The sequence below is a fragment of the Salvelinus alpinus genome, chromosome 5 (assembly GCF_045679555.1).
Source record: "Salvelinus alpinus chromosome 5, SLU_Salpinus.1, whole genome shotgun sequence".
NCBI lineage: Eukaryota > Metazoa > Chordata > Actinopteri > Salmoniformes > Salmonidae > Salvelinus > Salvelinus alpinus.
The window spans coordinates 79,837,992-79,856,305 of NC_092090.1; the positions used below are offsets into that span (position 1 = coordinate 79,837,992).

An 18,314-nucleotide genomic window follows, 5' to 3' on the forward strand; every position below is an offset into this window, starting at 1 on the left:
GCACTTACAATAAATGCTCTCCAATAGAAAGCATTGCCAATAACGACCCAATTGAATACTATGTTAACCATTATTCCTATGTAAGAGTAAACAGAAATATACTAGATTTTGTGAGTTAAATCAGTCCCTTTCTATCAATTTGGCACTCTCCCTCCTCTCTATCATCCTATCTCTCTCCCACTCTGGTGGTCCAGGCATACAGGCAGCTCTCATTGTAAGTGTGGGACTCTTGGCACAGGTTGTGCTGAATCATGTGGATATCGAACAATGACCGGCTGGATGAAATTGACAAGTAATGAAATAACTTTGAGGGGGAGTGAGAAGGGGGGCCAGACAGAGCAGTGACCCCACAGTCCGGTCTGCTCAGCCTATTGCATGCTGATCTGGAGGGTGGCTTGGACACAGAGGAGTGTTGGCAGAGTTTCCACCCCTGAGCGCACCGTATATATTGAGCCCAGCATGCCATCCCAAACACACTGGCACAGACAGGTACTGGTAAGAGATTCACGACCGTCGCTCTCCACATTATTTTATTTTATTACTATTTTTATCCAACTTTGTCTACTTTAAAAAAATCAAACATCACTTTGAAGTTAATTTATTTAACATGTTGGGGTAACACACTTCTTTGTCGTTCACTATACATAAAACTATTTAACTTACAACAAATAGATTACCATGAGGATCATTGTCAATTTCACATTTTGCGCAAATATTTTTTAAGGAGGGAAAGGGGTGGGGACTTTTGTTTACATACATGAGAGAATCAGTTTTGTGCAGAATTTAACAGCAGATTTTCTGGCACTATTGTTTCATTACTTTTTCCAATATCCTATCAAACTGTAAACTACCCATTGGAATATAAACATTTTCAATTGGTCTACTGGACCCTAAAAATATATGTTTTGCGCTCCATAATTTCTCCTTTATCTCTGTACAGTTTCATCATCCTGTTCACTATGGCCACAGACCACCAGAACCCTGCATCCAAGCAGCAGCAGCCAGGCACCAGTGCTTTCAAGGTGAGGGGGAGAGGGAGAGAGGGGGAGAGGAGGAGGGGGCAAGAGGATGGCAGGGCAGGCTAGAGGATGGGCAGGGCAGAGGAAGGGCAGGGCAGATGAGGGCAGGGCAGAGGAAGGGCAGGGCAGATGAGGGCAGGACAGAGGAGGGCAGGGCAGATGAGGGCAGGGCAGAGGAATGGCAGGGTAGAGCAGAGGAATCGCAGGGCAGAGGAAGGGCAGGGCAGGGCAGAGGAGGGAAAGCAAGAGGAATGGATAATGGTGGGGCACGGTGGATCAAAGACAATGAGACACTGTGGGATTGTTCGAGGCAAAAGTTACACAGTATTCTACATAATTTCCTTGTACAACTTGAAATGCCATCAGGCCGAGCATAGCAAGGAGACCTAAACATCCATGTTGTCTCTCCTTGTCTTCCACAGTTGATCATCTATGAACAGGAGAACTTCCAGGGGCGTTGCCATGAGCTGACTGGTCCCTGTAACGACCTCCAGGAAGCAGGCGTGGAGAAAGTGGGCTCCATACTGGTGCTGTGTGGACCGTGAGTGTGGCTCAGAGATAGTATGATAGAGAGAGGGAAAGAGAGGGAGTACGAGTGAGACAGAGGGTGAGAGTTAAACAAAAGAGAAAGATAGAGACAAAAACAATAGGAGTTAGATAGTGGTGTGTGTGTGTGTGTGTGTGGGGGGGGGGGGGGGGGGGGTAGATATAGTGTGATTATCAAACAATAGAAAAAGAAAAGGGATGGCTGATAGGACAAATGAAAATGGTTCTGAACAAAAAAACAATCACTTCCAAACCATTCCGTAACACAAATATATTCACTGCATTGTGCACAAGGCACAGTATGTTCATACACCTTCCATCTTGTTTTTGTCATCCTTCACTTCCCCCCTCAACCACCTTGTGCCCTCCTTACCTTGACTTGTCTGTGCTTCCTCAGATGGGTGGGTTACGAGCAGGCTAACTGTAAAGGGGAACAGTATGTGTTTGAGAAGGGGGAGTATCCTCGCTGGGATTCCTGGACCAACAGCAGACGTAGCGACAACATCTTTGCATTCCGCCCCATTAAAGTGGTAACGCAGCACACCTTCTCTACTACAACACAAATCAGCCATTTTGTTCAGCCTTTTTGAAGGTTCTCTGTGACTGTTTCTTATGGTGTGTTTTCTATTCTCCTCACAGGACAGCCAGGAGCACAAGATTGTCCTTTATGAAAACCCCAGTTTCGCGGGGAAGAAGATCGAGATCATAGATGATGATGTCCCCAGCTTCCACTCACATGGATACCAAGAGAAGGTCACCTCTGTCAGAGTTCAGAGTGGCACGTGAGTCTGTCCGCCAACAGAATAATTCTGTTACAGCAATATCTGCCCCAACATTACCATATCATATTGCCATTTTCTCCTAATCACGTGTTGATCTTATCTCCATGGCTTTCTTCTCTAAATACTTTTCTCATTTTTTTCTCTCCCATTCCCTGACTCTCACACCTTTGCTGGTTGTGTACCAAGTTGGGTGGGGTACCAGTATCCTGGCTACAGAGGCTATCAGTACCTGTTTGAGAAGGGGGAATACAAGGACTGTGCTGAGTTTGGTGCCCAGTTCCCTCAGATCCAGTCCGTCAGGCGCATCCGAGACATGCAGTGGCACCAGAGGGGAGCTTTTCACCCTGTCGCTGGCGCCAACTAAGCTTCTATGACTCTTTCCTGCACCAAGCCCTGACCCCTACAATCCTGCTCCTTCCCATACCCCTCTCTCCATCACCTACTCAAAATTGCATTTTGATGCCTATTGCCATTGTTTCAGTAGCACAATCTTTTAAAGCAAAATAATAAATCCTTGTTGCTTATCGTTCAAGTGGTCATGTGACTCAACTGTGTTTTCACCTCTACACATTTCCTCCTGTATTGTTTATCTGAACAGACAGTTACCCTTTCAATTACTGCGCGACAACAGCATCTAACGTGTTTCAGACCTAAATATGTAGATGGAAGAGTGATTGGATGATGAGTAATTTTAATGGTATTAAATACACTACCGGTCAAAAGTTTTAGAACACCTACTCATTCAAGGGTTTTTCTTTATTTTTACTATTTTCTACAATGTAGAATAATAGTGAAGACATCAGAACTATGAAATAACACATATGGAATCCTGTAGTAACCAAAAAAGTGTTAAATAAATCAAAATATATTTTATATTTGAGACTCTTCAAATAGCCACCCTTCGCCTTGATGACAGCTTTGCACACTCTGTTTCTTGCTTTGCTATTAGGAACATGGCATCATTGAAAGGAGTGATTTCTGGGGTAGTATGGAGATGGAGCAATTGAAGTAGAAAATTCCTGGTGTTTGTGATGCCCACCGTTTGGTGCGACGCAATCCTGGTTGTGAGCGTGGTGAAACAGACACTGTCAGTTCTTTTGAGTTTTGAGTCAAAGTTTTTACCCGACAAAGTCATGTTACGATATAGCTTGTTAAAGCTTTTGTGCCGAATCCACTGGGCTGTTTCAGGTGCAATGTTTATGGTCATGTCGCAGCAGTTTGTAGAATGGAGATTTCAAGATGTGGGAAGTCTGCAGGGCGGCATGGGATAGATTGTGTAGATTCGGTGGATAAAGTTGTGTGTCAACTGTAGGGGTGCCCATGTTGCTGGGGATCGGAAGTGTCCAGTGCGAGAGAGGCAGGTTGAGGTGGTTAGAGTCAGAGTAGTGCAGAGGCAGCGAAGAAAGTAGAGGAGGATGGGTTAAGGGTGCAGGTTCCAGTAGTAAATCTGTGTCAACACAGAGGGATATGCCAACAAGTGATATATGCTTCAGTAAGGTTGTCTTCTTGGCGTTCATAGCAACGGTTATCAACAGTGCAGCAGAAATGGAACGTAAATCTCCGAAAATACATGTTGTGGTGGCAGCTGCAGAGAAGTATTTTGGTATACGAGATTTGACTTCAGAAGAGTTACAGAGTGTATTGAGTGGTGGTGTCCCGTCCTCCCTGGCCGTTGGCATGGTGCAGGAATAGTGGGTTTTTAATGAGTGTTGGGTGTGGTGCACAGGAGGTTGGTGGCACCTTAATTGGTGAGGACGGGCTCGTGGTAATGGCTGGAGCGGAATCAGTGGAATGGTATCAAATACCTCAAACAGCCATTATTATTAGCTGTCCTCCCCTCAGCAGCCTCCAGAAGTGTAGGGTTAGTTTTCATTTTGTATCACAAAGTATACTGGATTTATATTATAGTCCAGTTGGGGGCGGTAACGCAACATATTGGATGCCAGCCGCCGTTAAACTCCGAAGAAGAAGAAGAAGATGACGACTACGAAGATTACGTAGCATTGGTAAGATATTATGCCCGCGTTCAAAAAAATTGGGAACGAGGTCAACTCATGACGTGAGTGACCGTTCAAATCGTTTTTTCCCAAAAATGTTTTAGTTCCCAGTTGTTTTAAACCCACAGAAGTCAGAAGTCGAAGATTTCCGAGTTCCCAGGTTCCAGTAGTTTTTAACGCGGCATTTTTAAAAACAAGTTTAGACATGGCATTAAAACACGAGCTCAAGAATCGAGCACCGCTAGAGGCGAAAGATGACAGTCATTTGTAGCAGCTGAGAAGAGTGCAGTGCTGAAACGTCCAAAGACGGCCCATTCCTTGTGCAAAGAGTGCTTCTTCTGGGCCTTTGAGGAGGAGGTGCATCAGACAATAATATCAGCGCAGCTCTTCAAAGATGGAGAAACTGTGGGCATTGGTGCCTCTGGCGGGAAGGATTCCACTGTGCTGGCACACCTCATGAAGGTCCTAAATAAGTGCTATAACTACGGCCTGAAACTACTGCTGCTCTCAGTGGACGAGGGCATGACGTGTTACCGTGATGACTCCTTGGAGACTGTGAAGAGAACCAGCAGCAGTATGAACTACCTCTGAAGATTGTGTCCTATGAGGAGCTGTATGGCTGGACCATGGATGCCATAGTGAAACAGATCGGACTGAAGAACAGTTGCTCTTTCTGTGGAGTGTTGCGAAGACAGGCGCTGGACAGGGGAGCCATGATGCTGAAGGTTGATAAGATATGTACAGGTAATGTACAAGACAAATGTATTTGTTATTGAGCAGGCTTATTTTATCTATCTTCTTTCAGGTGTGTAGCCTAGTTTAAACAGTCCTTAAACAGTCCTGTGGCTACATCTACAGCCAGGCGCTGTGTAAGTCCTGTTGGAGGGCCTGAACCGTGGCCTGCCTAGACTAGGAATCGGCAAGCACCACCGCCTCCACAGGAAGATCATCTCACAGCAGCCTTTGACCCAGGCACAGGAGAGGAAACTCAAGGCTGTGGACTTCTGAGAGGCGTATAGGCAGAACGTCTCAGGATCACCTCCACTGTTTCTGTGAAGTTACACCTTGAAAAGAGTAACCGAAGATGCCTCACAACCAGATGTGGAGTTGTTTTTAAGTTTTAGCTTGGAATTGAAGTAGAGACGTTACGTTGCCTCTAACAAAAGAGTAGCCAGCATTTCCCCTTTTCAGCCACTGAACAATGGGGAAGTGCTAATGATTAAAAAGGTCCTCCTTGCAGTTGCTGGAATCCAAATGTAATTTACATTTGGCTATGTGGTCAGTTAATTATGAAACCTCTGACAGCTGATGATTGAAATACAAGTGTATTTTGTGCGGTATCCTCAAGAGGATTCTTCAAGAGAATTCTTACACGTACTTGTGTTAGGATGAAATTTTTCACAAATTGGAAAAAAGCCCAAGCTGAATTTTTTTTTTAGGTATGAAAATAATTTTCGTTATTGAGGTGGAATTGACCTACGCTGCCTTGTAACTAATAAAACATATAGGTAGGTGTAACTGTTGTAAATTGTGTAAAAATGTTTCTTCGTCAATCGCGGTTACACTGTTTTCATATAACAATGTTTATTTTAGGCAGCCTGTCCACTGAGGTTTAAGTACGAGCCTGTCTGATATACAGTAGTAGGGTATTTTGTATAAATTTAGTTCACTCGCTAGAGGCCGCCCTTTATCAAAGTTATTTTAACAACCCGGTGTTCTCTTCATGTCGGCGTATGTAGATGCGCGTGCTCGTCGCTGTGGGGTCATGTATTGTACTTCCCAACCAACTTCAGCACAGTGAGTAAACTAATTGAGATTTTGAGAGGAAATCACGGACATCGAAAAACATTTTAACTGGTGAAGCCAGTTCTGGAAGTATGGACGATTTAGGTAAGTTCAAACCGTGTCCTTTTCTAATCTCAGCCTTTTTCTATTTAGCATAGCGGTAAATATGGGTGGAGAGAAAATAATGTATTTCGAGGCGCCGGAGATTTCAAGGTCTTGGGATAATCGACGGCCTGGGATTTTTGTAAATATATGAAGCCAACAGGGAGAGTTGGTTTAAAGTTTAAACTACGTACAAAAGCTTCGAATTAAACATTGTTTATGTTTTCATGTCGGATTTCCCTCCTTCGAACTGAATAATAACAAGTAATCTCGTTAGCTTTAAAAAAAAAAAAACTAAGAATTTTATGCAAACATTTTAGCAAAAGTCCGTCTGATGGTGTCAACATTGTTTGTATAAAAACGAGATTCCACCCATATTGATTGACTTTACCATTGTAGGCCTAAAAGTTATGGGCGTATTTTTTAAATATATTTTTTTACTTTAACTCGGTCTCATTGCAGTTGGTACAGATGCTTGAAGTTGTCCAAAGTAACACGGAGCAAGTTTGTAACGTTATAGCCTTTTATGTTCAGTGTTATGCAAACGTTCTAAATGGCGACAATCTCGATATAAGAAAAACATGTGAAATGTCATAAATAGTGTATGTCTGCCTCTTTGAATTTTAATCAAGCCCATTGTCATTTATTGTACGGCAAATACGGTTGTGCCTTCTCCACAGGCATCCTGCTCAAATTAGATTTACTCACTTTTAATGGCAACATTCATGGCATATGAGTGAAACTAAATATTTACTTATTATATAGTGGTTGGATCCCTACTTATATTTGGTTGTCTCTGACTTTATTTCTAGTGGTAGTTCTTCTGTGCTGATTGGGCCTAGTGTTTTCTCTGTTTTATATATGGGTCTCATGACCACTGTCCAAGGCTATCCAGCTAACAATTCTAGGGAGAGAATTTTTGTAATGTTTCTGTCCAGTTTTCCGTTAATTAAATTAACATTTTATTTATGTTAGCAAAAACCTTCTGACCACCTTTTTCAGCATATTTTGGTGTTAGGCGAAAATTCCCTTAATGTCAAACGGAACTTCTCTAGAATTTGGTTACAATGTTCTCATTAATGTCGTTTTCTGAGGGTTAGGAGAATATTACACCAAACATACATGGCCATGTTCCCAGAATACAAGATAATAATGTATTAGACACGTTTGATAGGAATGTTGCAATAAAATTCCTGGTTATCAGTTGCCTGATGTTCCCGTTCACCTGGAATGCATTTCAATTAACAGGTGTGCCTTGCTAAATGTTAATTTGTGGAATTTCTTTCGCTCTTAATGCGTTTGAGCCTATCAGTTGTGTTGTAACAAGGTAGGGATGGTATACAGAAGACAGCCCTATTTGGTAAAAGACCAGGTCAATATTATGGCAATAACAGCTCAAATAAGCAAAGCGAAACGACTGTCCATCATTACTTTAAGACATGAAGATCAGTCAATCCAGAAAATTTCAAGACCGTTGAACGTTTCTTCAAGTGCAGTCACAGTCACCATCAAGTGCTATGATGAAACTGGCTCTCATGAGGACCGCCACAGGAAAGGAAGACCCAGCGTTACCTCTGCTGCAGAGGATAAGTTCATTAGTTACCAGCCTCAAATTGCAGCCCAAATAAATGCTTCACAGAGTTCAAGTAACAGACATCTCAACATCAACGGTTCAGAGGAGACTGCGTGAATCAGGCCTTCATGGTCAAATTGCTGCAAAGAAACCACTAGTAAATAACACCTATAGGAAGAAGAGACTTGCTTGGGCCAAGTAACACAAGCAATGGACATTAGACCGGTGGAAATCTGTCCTTTGGTCTGATGAGTCCAAATTTTAGATTTTTGGTTCCAACTGCCATGTCTTTATGAGATGCGGAGTAGGTGAACGGATGATCTCTGCATGTGTGGTTCCCACCGTGAAGTATGGAGGAGGAGGTGTGATGGTGTGGCGGTGCTTTTCTGGTGACACGGACAGTGTTTTTATATAGAATTCAAGGCATACTTAACCAGCATGGCTACCACAGCTTTCTGCAGTGATACACCAACCCAATCTGGTTTGTGCTTAGTGGGACTATCATTTGTTTTTCAACAGGTCAAAGACCCAACACACCTCCAGGCTGTGTAAGGGCAATTTGACCAAGAAGGAGAGGGATGGAGTGCTGCATCAGATGACCTGGCCTCCACAATCCCCTGACCTCAACCCAATTGAGATGGTTTGGGATGAGTTGGACTGCAGAGTGAAGGAAAAGCAGCTAACAAGTGCCCAGCATATGTGGGTACTCCTTCAAGACTGTTGGAAAAGCATTCCAGGTTAAGCCATTTAAGAGAATGCCAACCGTGTGCAACGCTGTCATCAAGGCGAAGGGTGGCTACTTTGAAGAACCACAAATATATAAAATATATTTTGATTTAACACTTTTTGGTGACTACGTGATTCCATATGTTATTTCATAGTTTTGATGTCTTCACTATTATTCTACAATGTAGAAAATAGTAAAATTAAAGTAAAACCCTTGAATGAGTAGATGTGTCCAAACCTTTTACTGGTACTGTATATAAATACATAAAATATCATTTGGAACTTGTAAAATACTATTAATGATATTGTAAACATACTGTACTCTAGACTTTATTGATGTATGGGTGAAATGAAAAGTATTGTTATCTCTGCTTTGCCTAGCCCCATTGAAATAAAGATTCACTATAAGTAAACTATTTTCTTTGTTGTACAATGTAGTTGTTGTGGTAGTCTTAAAGTAAACCATCTTCATTATCACAGTGGCACCTCCAAGTGCTACTCAGACCTGGGAGAAAAGTATTTGGCATTGAACTTGGTGGTAGTAGTTTGTGATGGGACACTTCGTTAAAAAAACAAAAAACAATCTCCTGCTTCTAGACATTTCACCACCTAGATTACAAGGGTTGGATTTGCACTAAACCATTTCATGTCAGCGTAAGGCATGTACAAAATCATACATCGTCTACTAGTATAGTTTTTAAATTGAGAACATATAGCTGAACAATTTGTAAACAAAGCTATTCTGTGGTTCCAAACTCCCAGTCCTCAAGTACCGCAAACAGTACAGTTTATTGTAGCCCCGGACTAACACACCTATTTGAACTAATCATCGGGCCCTCTGAGTTGAGTCAGGTATGTTTGTTCGGGGCTACAGTAGAAATATGTGCTGTTGGGGATACTCAAGGACTGGAGTTGGGAACCACTGCTGTAGGCCTATGGCTGCGTTGGAGTTGCATGCCATTATCAGCTGCAAAATGGGTTCACATGGCTGATATCCTGATTTTTTTTAAAAATTTTTTAAATATTATTATTAAACTAATTGGAGCGCTTATGACTGAACAAAAAGGTACTGTTCATTTGAGAATACAACACAGAAATAGACAAATTAGAGACAGATTCCCTTCCCCTCTTTATTGCAGGATTTGGGATCTGTGATTTGTATCATCCAATCTAACTTTATTTGTCACATGCCCCGAATACGACAGGTGTAGACCGTGAAATGCTTACTTACAAGCCCTTAACCAACAATTTAGTTCAAGAAATAGTTACCAAATACACAACAGTAAAAAATTATAAAAAGTAACACATTACAATAACGAGGCTATATACAGGGGGTACCGGTACCGAGTCAATGTGTGGGTGTACTGGTTGGTCGAGGTCATTTGTACATGTAGGTAGGGGTGTAGACACTAGTTCGCCTTGAATAATAGTTAACAATTTAACACAAGTTTCAACACTTAACTTCAAAGAATCAACACTTTTATATTTCAAAGTGTACAAGTAAGCTAACTCATATGTAAAGGTTAGACATTTTATTAACAAGTAGGCTATTATTATTACTAAGGCATAATTTTCAGGTGAACAAAAAAAAGTAAATACTGGAGGTGGCCAACCTTGCTCCCCCGGATCAGCTGTTCCGGACAACTGTGTGATCACGCACTCCATGCCGACGTGAGTAAGACCTTTAAACAAGTCAACATACACAAGGCTGCGGGGCCAGAAGGATTACCAGGACGTGTGCTCCGGGCATGTACTGACCAACTGGCAGGTGTCTTCACTGACATTTTTAACATGTCCCTGATTGAGTCTGTAATACCAACATGTTTCAAGCAGACCACCATTGTCCCTGTGCCCAAGAACACAAAGGCAACCTGCCTAAATGACTACAGACCCGTAGCACTCATGTCCGTAGCCATGAAGTGCTTTGAAAGGCTGGTAATGGCTCACATCAACACCATTATCCCAGAAACCCTAGACCCACTCCAATTTGCGTATCGCCCAAACAGATCCACAGATGATGCAATCTCTATTGCACTCCACACTGCCCTTTCCCACCTGGACAAAAGGAACACTTATGTGAGAATGCTATTCATTGACTACAGCTCAGCGTTCAACACCATAGTACCCTCAAAGCTCATCACTAAGCTAAGGATCCTGGGACTAAACACCTCCCTATGCAACTGGATCCTGGACTTCCTGATGGGCTGCCCCCAGGTGGGGAGGGTCGGTAGCAACATATCTGCCACGCTGATCCTCAACACTGGAGCTCCCCAGGGGTGCATGCTCAGTCCCCTCCTGTACTCCCGGTTCACCCACAACTGCATGGCCAGGCACGATTCCAACACCATCATTAAGTTTGCAGACGACACAAGTGGTAGGCCTGATCACCGACAACGATGAGACAGCCTATAGGGAGGAGGTCAGAGACCTGGCTGGGTGGTGCCAGAATAACAACCTATCCCTCAACGTAACCAAAACTAAGGAGATGATTGTGGACTACAGGAAAAGGAGGACCGAGCACGCACCCATTCTCATTGACGGGGCTGTAGTGGAACAGGTTGAGAGCTTCAAATTCCTTGGCGTCCACATCAACAACAAACTAGAATGGTCCAAACACACCAAGACAGTCGTGAAGAGGGCACTACAAAGCCTATTCCCCCTCAGGAAACTAAAAAGATTTGCCATGGCCCCTGAGATCCTCAAAAGGTTATACAGCTGCAACATCGAGAGCATCCTGACTGGTTGCATCACTGCCTGGTACGGCAATTGCTCGGCTTCCGACCGCAATGCACTACAGAGGGCAGTGCGTACGGCCCAGTACATCACTGGGGCTAAGCTGCCTGCCATCCAGGACCTCTACACCAGGCGGTGTCTGAGGAAGGCCCTAAAAATTGTCAAAAACCCCAGCCACCCCAGTCATAGACTGTTCTCTCTACTACCGCATGGCAAGCGGTACCGGAGTGCCAAGTCTAGGACAAAAAGGCTTCTCAACAGTTTTCATCCCCAAGCCATAAGACTCCTGAACAGGTGATCAAATGGCTACCCAGACTATTTGCATTGTGTGCCCCCCCCCCCCCCCCCCCCGCTGCTACTCTCTGTTTATGCATAGTCACTTTAACTATACATTCATGTACATACAGTTGAAGTCGGAAGTTTACATACACCTTATCCAAATACATTTAAACTCGGTTTTTCACAATTCCTGACATTTAATCCTAGTAACAATTCCTTGTCTTAGGTCAGTTAGGATCACCACTTTATTTTAAGAATGTGAAATGTCAGAATAATAGAGAAGAATTCCCAGTGGGTCAGAAGTTTACATACACTCAATTAGTATTTGGTAGCATTGCCTTTAAATTGTTTAACTTGGGTCAAATGTTTCGGGTAGCCTTCCAAAAACTTCCCACAATAAGTTGGGTGAATTTTGGCCCATTCCTCCTGACAGAGCTGGTGTAACTGAGTCAGGTTTGTAGGCCTCCTTGCTCGCACAGGCTTTTTCAGTTCTGCCCACAAATCTTCTATAGGATTGAGGTCAGGGCTTTGTGATAGCCACTCCAATACCTTGACTTTGTTGCCCTTAAGCCATTTTGCCACAACTTTGGAAGTATGCTTGGGGTCATTGTCCATTTGGAAGACCCATTTGCGACTAAACTTTAACTTCCTGACTGATGTCTTGAGATGTTGCTTCAATATATCCACATACTTTTCCTGCCTCATGATGCCATCTATTTTGTGAAGTGCACCAGCCCCTCCTGCAGCAAAGCACCCACACAACATGATGCTGCCACCCCCGTGCTTCACGGTAGGGATGGTGTTCTTCGGCTTGCAAGTATCCCCCTTTTTCCTCCAAACATAACAATGGTCATTTTGGCCAAACAGTTCTATTTTTGTTTCATCAGACATTTCTCCAAAAAGTACATTTTTTTGTCCCCATGGGCAGTTACAAACCGTAGCCTGGCTTTTTTTTTGTTGATTATCCCATGATGTCAAGCAAAGAGGCACTGAGTTTGAAGGTAGGCCTTGAAATACATCCACAGGTACACCTCCAATTGACTCAAATTATGTCAATTAGCCTATCAGAAGCTTCTAAAGCCATGACATAATTTTCTGGAATTTTCCAAGCTGTTTGAAGGCACGGTCAACTTAGTTTATGTAAACTTCTGACCCACTGGAATTGTGATACAGTGAAATAATCTGTCTGTAAACAATTGTTGGAAAAATTACTTGTCATGCACAAAGTAGATGTCCTAACCAACTTGCCAAAACTATAGTTTGTTAACAAGAAATTTGTGGAGTGGTTGAAAAACGAGTTTTAAATGACTCCAACCTAAGTGTATGTAAACTTCCGACTTCAACTGTATGTACAAACTACCTCAAATGGCCGACCAACCAGTGCTCCCGCACATTGGCTAACCGAGCTATCTGCATTGTGTCCCGCCACCCACCCACCGCCAACCCCTTTATACGCTACTGCTACTCTCTGTTCATCATATATGCATAGTCTCTTTAACCATATCTACATGTCCATACTACCTCAATCAGCCTGACTAACCGGTGTCTGTATGTAGCCTCCCTACTTTTATAGCCTCGCTACTTTTATAGCCTCGCTACTGTCATAGCCTCGCTACTGTTATAGCCTCGCTACTGTTATAGCCTCGCTACTTTTATAGCCTCGCTACTGTCTTTTTACTGTTTTTATTTCTATTGTTCACCTAATACCTTTTTTTTTGCGCTATTGGTTAGAGCCTGTAAGTAAGCATTTCACTGTAAGGTCTACACCCGTTGTATTCGGCACACGTGACAAACTTTGATTTGATCTACTTGGTGAGCAGACTTCTGTTCCAGCTAGCAATAGCGCACGTGATTATTAACCAATTATGTTCGATACAGTGAATCAGGTGTGTTAGTGCTGGACTGGAACAGAATCCTGCACACGCAGCAGGGTTGGCCTGTTCCAGTTGTAATAGTTTCATACATTGTGTGTGACTTTTAAACTTTATTTTAGTTAACATTTTGCTAACCTTGTTACACATACAATCCATGGTATACGAGGATTTACGCTTAATCTATTGGGACCTCATCTGCACACCGGGTATCACAGCTCTCTGTATCTGAGGACAGAAAATAATTATGTTGTGTCCGTGTGCTGGCTTTGTGTGCTGCAGCCCGAATCACGGCTCAGGCCTGTTTTTGATTTTCATCAAAAAGTATTGCGTCTCCTGCACTAGAGTCTGCAATGGTCCGACTACACAATATAATGTCGGGTGCATTAAGTGGTGTTTCTGTTCTTTAAAAAAAAAAGATCTGATGTATTGTCTTTTTTTTCACAACTAAAGCCTAGGTCAGATAATCTCGGTTCGCCACTGCAGTTATCAGTTAATCTGACTATTCTCTCATTGATTTGATTTCCTTATTTCAGCAATTTTAGGGCTTTTTGTGTAGTTGCTTCGTGTTTGTTGGGCTATATAACCCTGTTTTTAATGTTACTCCTGTTTACACCTATCTAGTTGTTTTACAAGTGTCTACAGAGAAAGGGTTAGGTTTTGCTTCTGGACAGGTCCGAACTATACTGGCCCATTAAGCAAGCACATGCCCTAAGGATATCCCAGTGGTTATGGCGTTCGTCATAAGTGCTGGTGGCCTGGGTTTGAGACCCGCTAGGGGAGTCACACTACCTTCACATTCTTATCAAATATGTTCATGTCATTATTTGACAACACCCCTATCTTACACTTTATATACAAACGTTTTTGTGGACACCCCTTAAGATTCAGCTATTTCAGCCACACCCGTTGCTGACAGGTGTATACAATAGAGCACACTGCCATGCAATCTCCATAGACCAACATTGGCAGTAGAATGGCCTTGTTGAAGAAGTCACTGAGCTCTTCATTGTGGCACGGTCATAGGTTGCCACCTTTCCAACAAGTCAGTTTGTCCAATTTCTGCCCTGCTAGAGTTGCCCTGGTCAACTGTAATTGCTGTTATTGTGAAGTGGAAATGTCTAGGAGCAACAATGGCTCAGCTGCGAAGTGGTAGGCCACACAAACTTGGTGGGAGAGGAATAATGGTCTGGGGGTGTTTTCATGGTTTGGGCTAGGCCCCTTAGTTCCAGTGAAGGGAAATCCTTAACACATTGACATTCTAGACGATTCTGTGCTTCCAACATTGTGGCAACAGTTCAGGGAAGGCCCTTTCCTGTTTCAGCATGACAATGCCCCGGTGCACAAAGTGAGGTCCAGACAGAAATGATTTGACTAGATTGGTGTAGAAGAACTTGACTGGCCTGCACAGAGCCCTGACCTCAACCCCATCAAACTCCTTTGGGATGAATTGGAACGACCGACTGCGAGCCAGGCCTAATCGCCCAACATCAGTGCCCGACCTCACTAATTCTCTTGTGGCTGAATGGACGCAAGTGCCCAGAACAATGTTCCAACGTCTAGTGGAAAGCCTTCCCAGAAGAATGGAGGCTGTTAAAGCAGCAAAGGGGGACCACTCCATATTAATGGCCATGATTTTGTAATGAGATGTTTGACAAGCAGGTGTCTACGTACACTACATGACCAAAAGTATCTAATTAAAATCAGTTTCTCATTGAAAGATGGGAATCTGTAGGATTATACCTTGAGCACAAATTGACTACCTTTCCACTACCTCATAAATGATCAGTATTTATTAATTCTATTTAGCTGAGCAACCTTCCATCTTCTTGACAGGTAATGTGGAAAAATTACAAAATAGTTTATCATACTGATTCAGGAGTAAGATTAAAACGGGGTCAAATGCCCCAACAACATTAGACCCCTAAACCGAAAGCTCTTAAATTGCTGAAATTAAATCAAATCAATGATGAGAGAAGAGTCATATCAGCTGATACCTGACATGGTGGTGTAGTAGGAAGATTACCGTATCGTAAACCAAGAGGTTGTGAGTTCAACTCCCGGGTGAGAATATGCTTAATAATACTTACTGTATAAATGAACATGCACAATTAAATCAAGTGCGTCAAACATGGAAGCTGAGAACACTATGTTAAAAGCACTGTGTGTGTGTGTGTATCCCTAATCTTGCCAACAGACAAAGCTCTGTGAGTGGATCAGTGGTTCACCAATCATGGCCTTGATTGGCTTGGCAACAGTAACAAGATGAGTAATGACACATTTGGCACAAATGTTCTTGCCACGTTTCCATTAAACTTGTCTAGAATCTTAATAGTTTATGTTCTGATAACATGGCAACTGTGTTCTGTGTATGTTGGGTGGGACGTTGGTGTAATATTCTCCTAACCATCAGAACTGGAGACATGTTTCATGGGAGCTTTGAAAGAATATTCATGTCTAGAACAGTTAATATCTTAAGTTCTGAGAACAAGGTAACGACGTTCTATTTAACATTAAGGTAATAGTCTCTTGGAAACATTCCTAGGACATCACGGGAACATTCCTATGATAAAGTTAGTTAATGACCTATTGAGACTTACGGGAACGTTCTCTAAAGTTGTGGGAATGTTTGTTAGCTGGGTAGTCATGTTTAGAGTACATACTCAGACATTAGAGTATCCTACAGATCTGCAGCAATATGGGTCTTCAAAAGACTAGAGAACTTTTTCAGATACAGATATGCACTAGAGATATTTACCCAAACACTTGGAACCGGCATACCTCAAATAGCAGAGCTTACTGTACGCCAACCTGCACCGTTCATACTTGTACACACAGATCATGTGTCAGTGCATTTTAGGGACCAAGCATCTGGCTGATCATGCTGGCTGATGGGCTCTGTTGTAGAGTATGCCCCCCCCCCCCCTCCCCATGCCAACATTTTATCCTTCAGTCTATTTTCTGTGACAAGATAGCTGACCAATAATCTCTCACAATTCAGCGCCCCTTGACCTCTGGTGCAACTACACTTAGAAGTCATTTTGTTTTTACAGATTTCATCTGGTGGCCAGTTCACTAAAGCTGCCTAGATTAGACAGGGTGTTATTGAACAAATGCAATTGCTTTCATCTTCATGCACAGAGTGGAGGCATATAGCTAAGAGGCTAGAAAGTCCAGCAACCAACGGATGGCTCTGTCCTGTTCTTACAACTTAAACAATTCAAAAACACATCTCACTGACACAACCGAGACATCAGGGTGTGGGTGAGTGTGTGTCTCGGTTGATTGAGCTGATCAGGTGATACACATTTTCATTCTCTTAAAGGAAATGGACAACAAAGTAATATTTTTAATTAAGAGTCCAGCACCCATTTGAATTTGCCTATTTTGAGTTCTGCATGAATGACTTAAAATAGCATGTGTCAGTCAGATGTGTTTTTGAAATGTTTAAGTGGAGGGATGAGGAGACCTATTTTGAGCTTGGCCTGATCTGAGAATACCTCCATGGCTCATTAAATGGTAAAGCTGCTCTGGGCCAGTGAAAGGACTGATTGTTAACTGAGAGGGAGCCTGCTGTCTCACTTAAGTCGGGGGAAGCCAGGCCTGAGGGAGGGGGAGAGGCTGCTGTGGAATGTCTTAACATCAAGGCCAAATACTTACTGAGTTACGGCTCACCAACTCCCACCACTGTTCCACACTGGCCCTGTAAAGATAGGGCTCTTCACAAACCGGTACCCTCAGTCAGTCCTACTGTGTCCTAGTAAAACCCTATTCCCTGGTCTCTGCAGGGATGCCTCTGAGGACGTAGAGCTGCGTAACCCAATCATCCCATCCTCTCCTCTTTCTACTTGGCCCAGTGTACCAGAGATGTCCCCATTTCCTACCCTCCCAAAAAGCAAGGGGGATTCTGTTGTACCGTGTGAGCAACCCTAGGTTAGACAAGGCATGTGAACGTTCCAGAGACTCAGACATGTCTCACGCAGCTCCGATCAGGTGGTGGCCAGGTCCAGCCCAAAGCCCAGAACCATTACTGATGTGGCTGCAGTGCAGCCAAGCTTTCTCCCAGATGTGAGTCTTTACCCACATGTGACAGTCAGTGTCAGATGGCCTGTCTTACTGGCGTGTTTGTGTGGCGTGTCCCCACTCTCCTCTCTGTGTGAATTCCTCAGGAGCCTGTATGATTGACTCTCCATGCTTGGGAAACACAGATGGGCTGTCCCTGTGGGCTGAAGCAGCCTTTGTTTATGTCATGACCAGTCATCAAGATAAGAGTGGTGGGTGGTGTGTAGGTGGGCAGCTGGTTGAGAGGACAACATTACAGGAGAGGCAACGTTGCAGTCTGTTGAACAGTAATCACATTTTATTTTTGACATGCTTCGTGAACAACCGGTGTGGACTAACAGTGAAATGCTTACTTACAATGCAGAACGAAAGAAAGATAAATAATAGAAAAGTAAAATGCTTAATAATAGATACACAATGAGTAACAATAACCTGGCTATATACAAGGGTTACCAGTATTGAGTCCATGTGCAGGGGTATGAGGTGATTGAGGTAAATATGTACATATAACTAGGATTAAAGTGACAGAGGGTAAAAAGTACCATCAGCATATGTGATGAGTCAAAGTTAGTCCAAAAAGGGTCATGGCAGATAACCAAATGGCTACATGGACTATCCTCTTTTGAGGAGATGTGGACTCTATTCGTTGATTACCTTGTAGAAAAATTGCCATATTCCCTTGTTCAAGAGTGGACTGGGTGCACATTAAATGGTGTGGTCCTTAGGCGATACCCCGGTATACGGTTTAAAATGTCTATTTCGAAATACAGATGGTATCATTTTAAATACTGTTTATAAAATATATATCTCTTTTTTTGGAGGGGGGTGCTATGCCACTG

General features: G+C 43.0%; 2 protein-coding genes across 7 annotated transcripts in view; both read left to right on the forward strand.

Moving 5' to 3' along the window:
• Positions 1 to 459: 459 nt before the first annotated feature.
• On the forward strand, positions 460 to 2,879 carry LOC139576916 (beta-crystallin B2-like). 2 transcript variants are annotated; one of them, XM_071403514.1, is made up of 6 exons: positions 460 to 543; positions 939 to 1,022; positions 1,442 to 1,560; positions 1,963 to 2,095; positions 2,205 to 2,347; positions 2,534 to 2,879. In XM_071403514.1, exons 1-6 carry the CDS (start codon positions 460 to 462, stop codon positions 2,709 to 2,711), a joined length of 741 nt encoding a protein of 246 aa, XP_071259615.1. In that variant the 3' UTR covers positions 2,712 to 2,879. The 2 variants fall into 2 exon arrangements, with proteins under 2 accessions (XP_071259615.1, XP_071259614.1); XM_071403513.1 differs by having other exon boundaries at positions 486 to 495; positions 941 to 1,022.
• A 1,501-nt stretch (positions 2,880 to 4,380) lies between these two features.
• The window catches only part of LOC139576915 (paxillin-like), a 38,351-nt gene continuing 24,417 nt past the window's right edge, over positions 4,381 to 18,314 (forward strand). For 2 of the 5 annotated variants that reach the window (XM_071403507.1, XM_071403510.1), the window contains exon 1: positions 4,751 to 5,088. In XM_071403507.1, the coding sequence (XP_071259608.1) occupies positions 4,971 to 5,088 (118 nt within the window). In that variant the 5' untranslated portion in view covers positions 4,751 to 4,970. Of the gene's footprint in view, positions 5,089 to 6,032; positions 6,235 to 18,314 lie in introns of those variants that run through there. The other 3 variants (XM_071403511.1, XM_071403508.1, XM_071403512.1) reach the window with 3 other exon arrangements.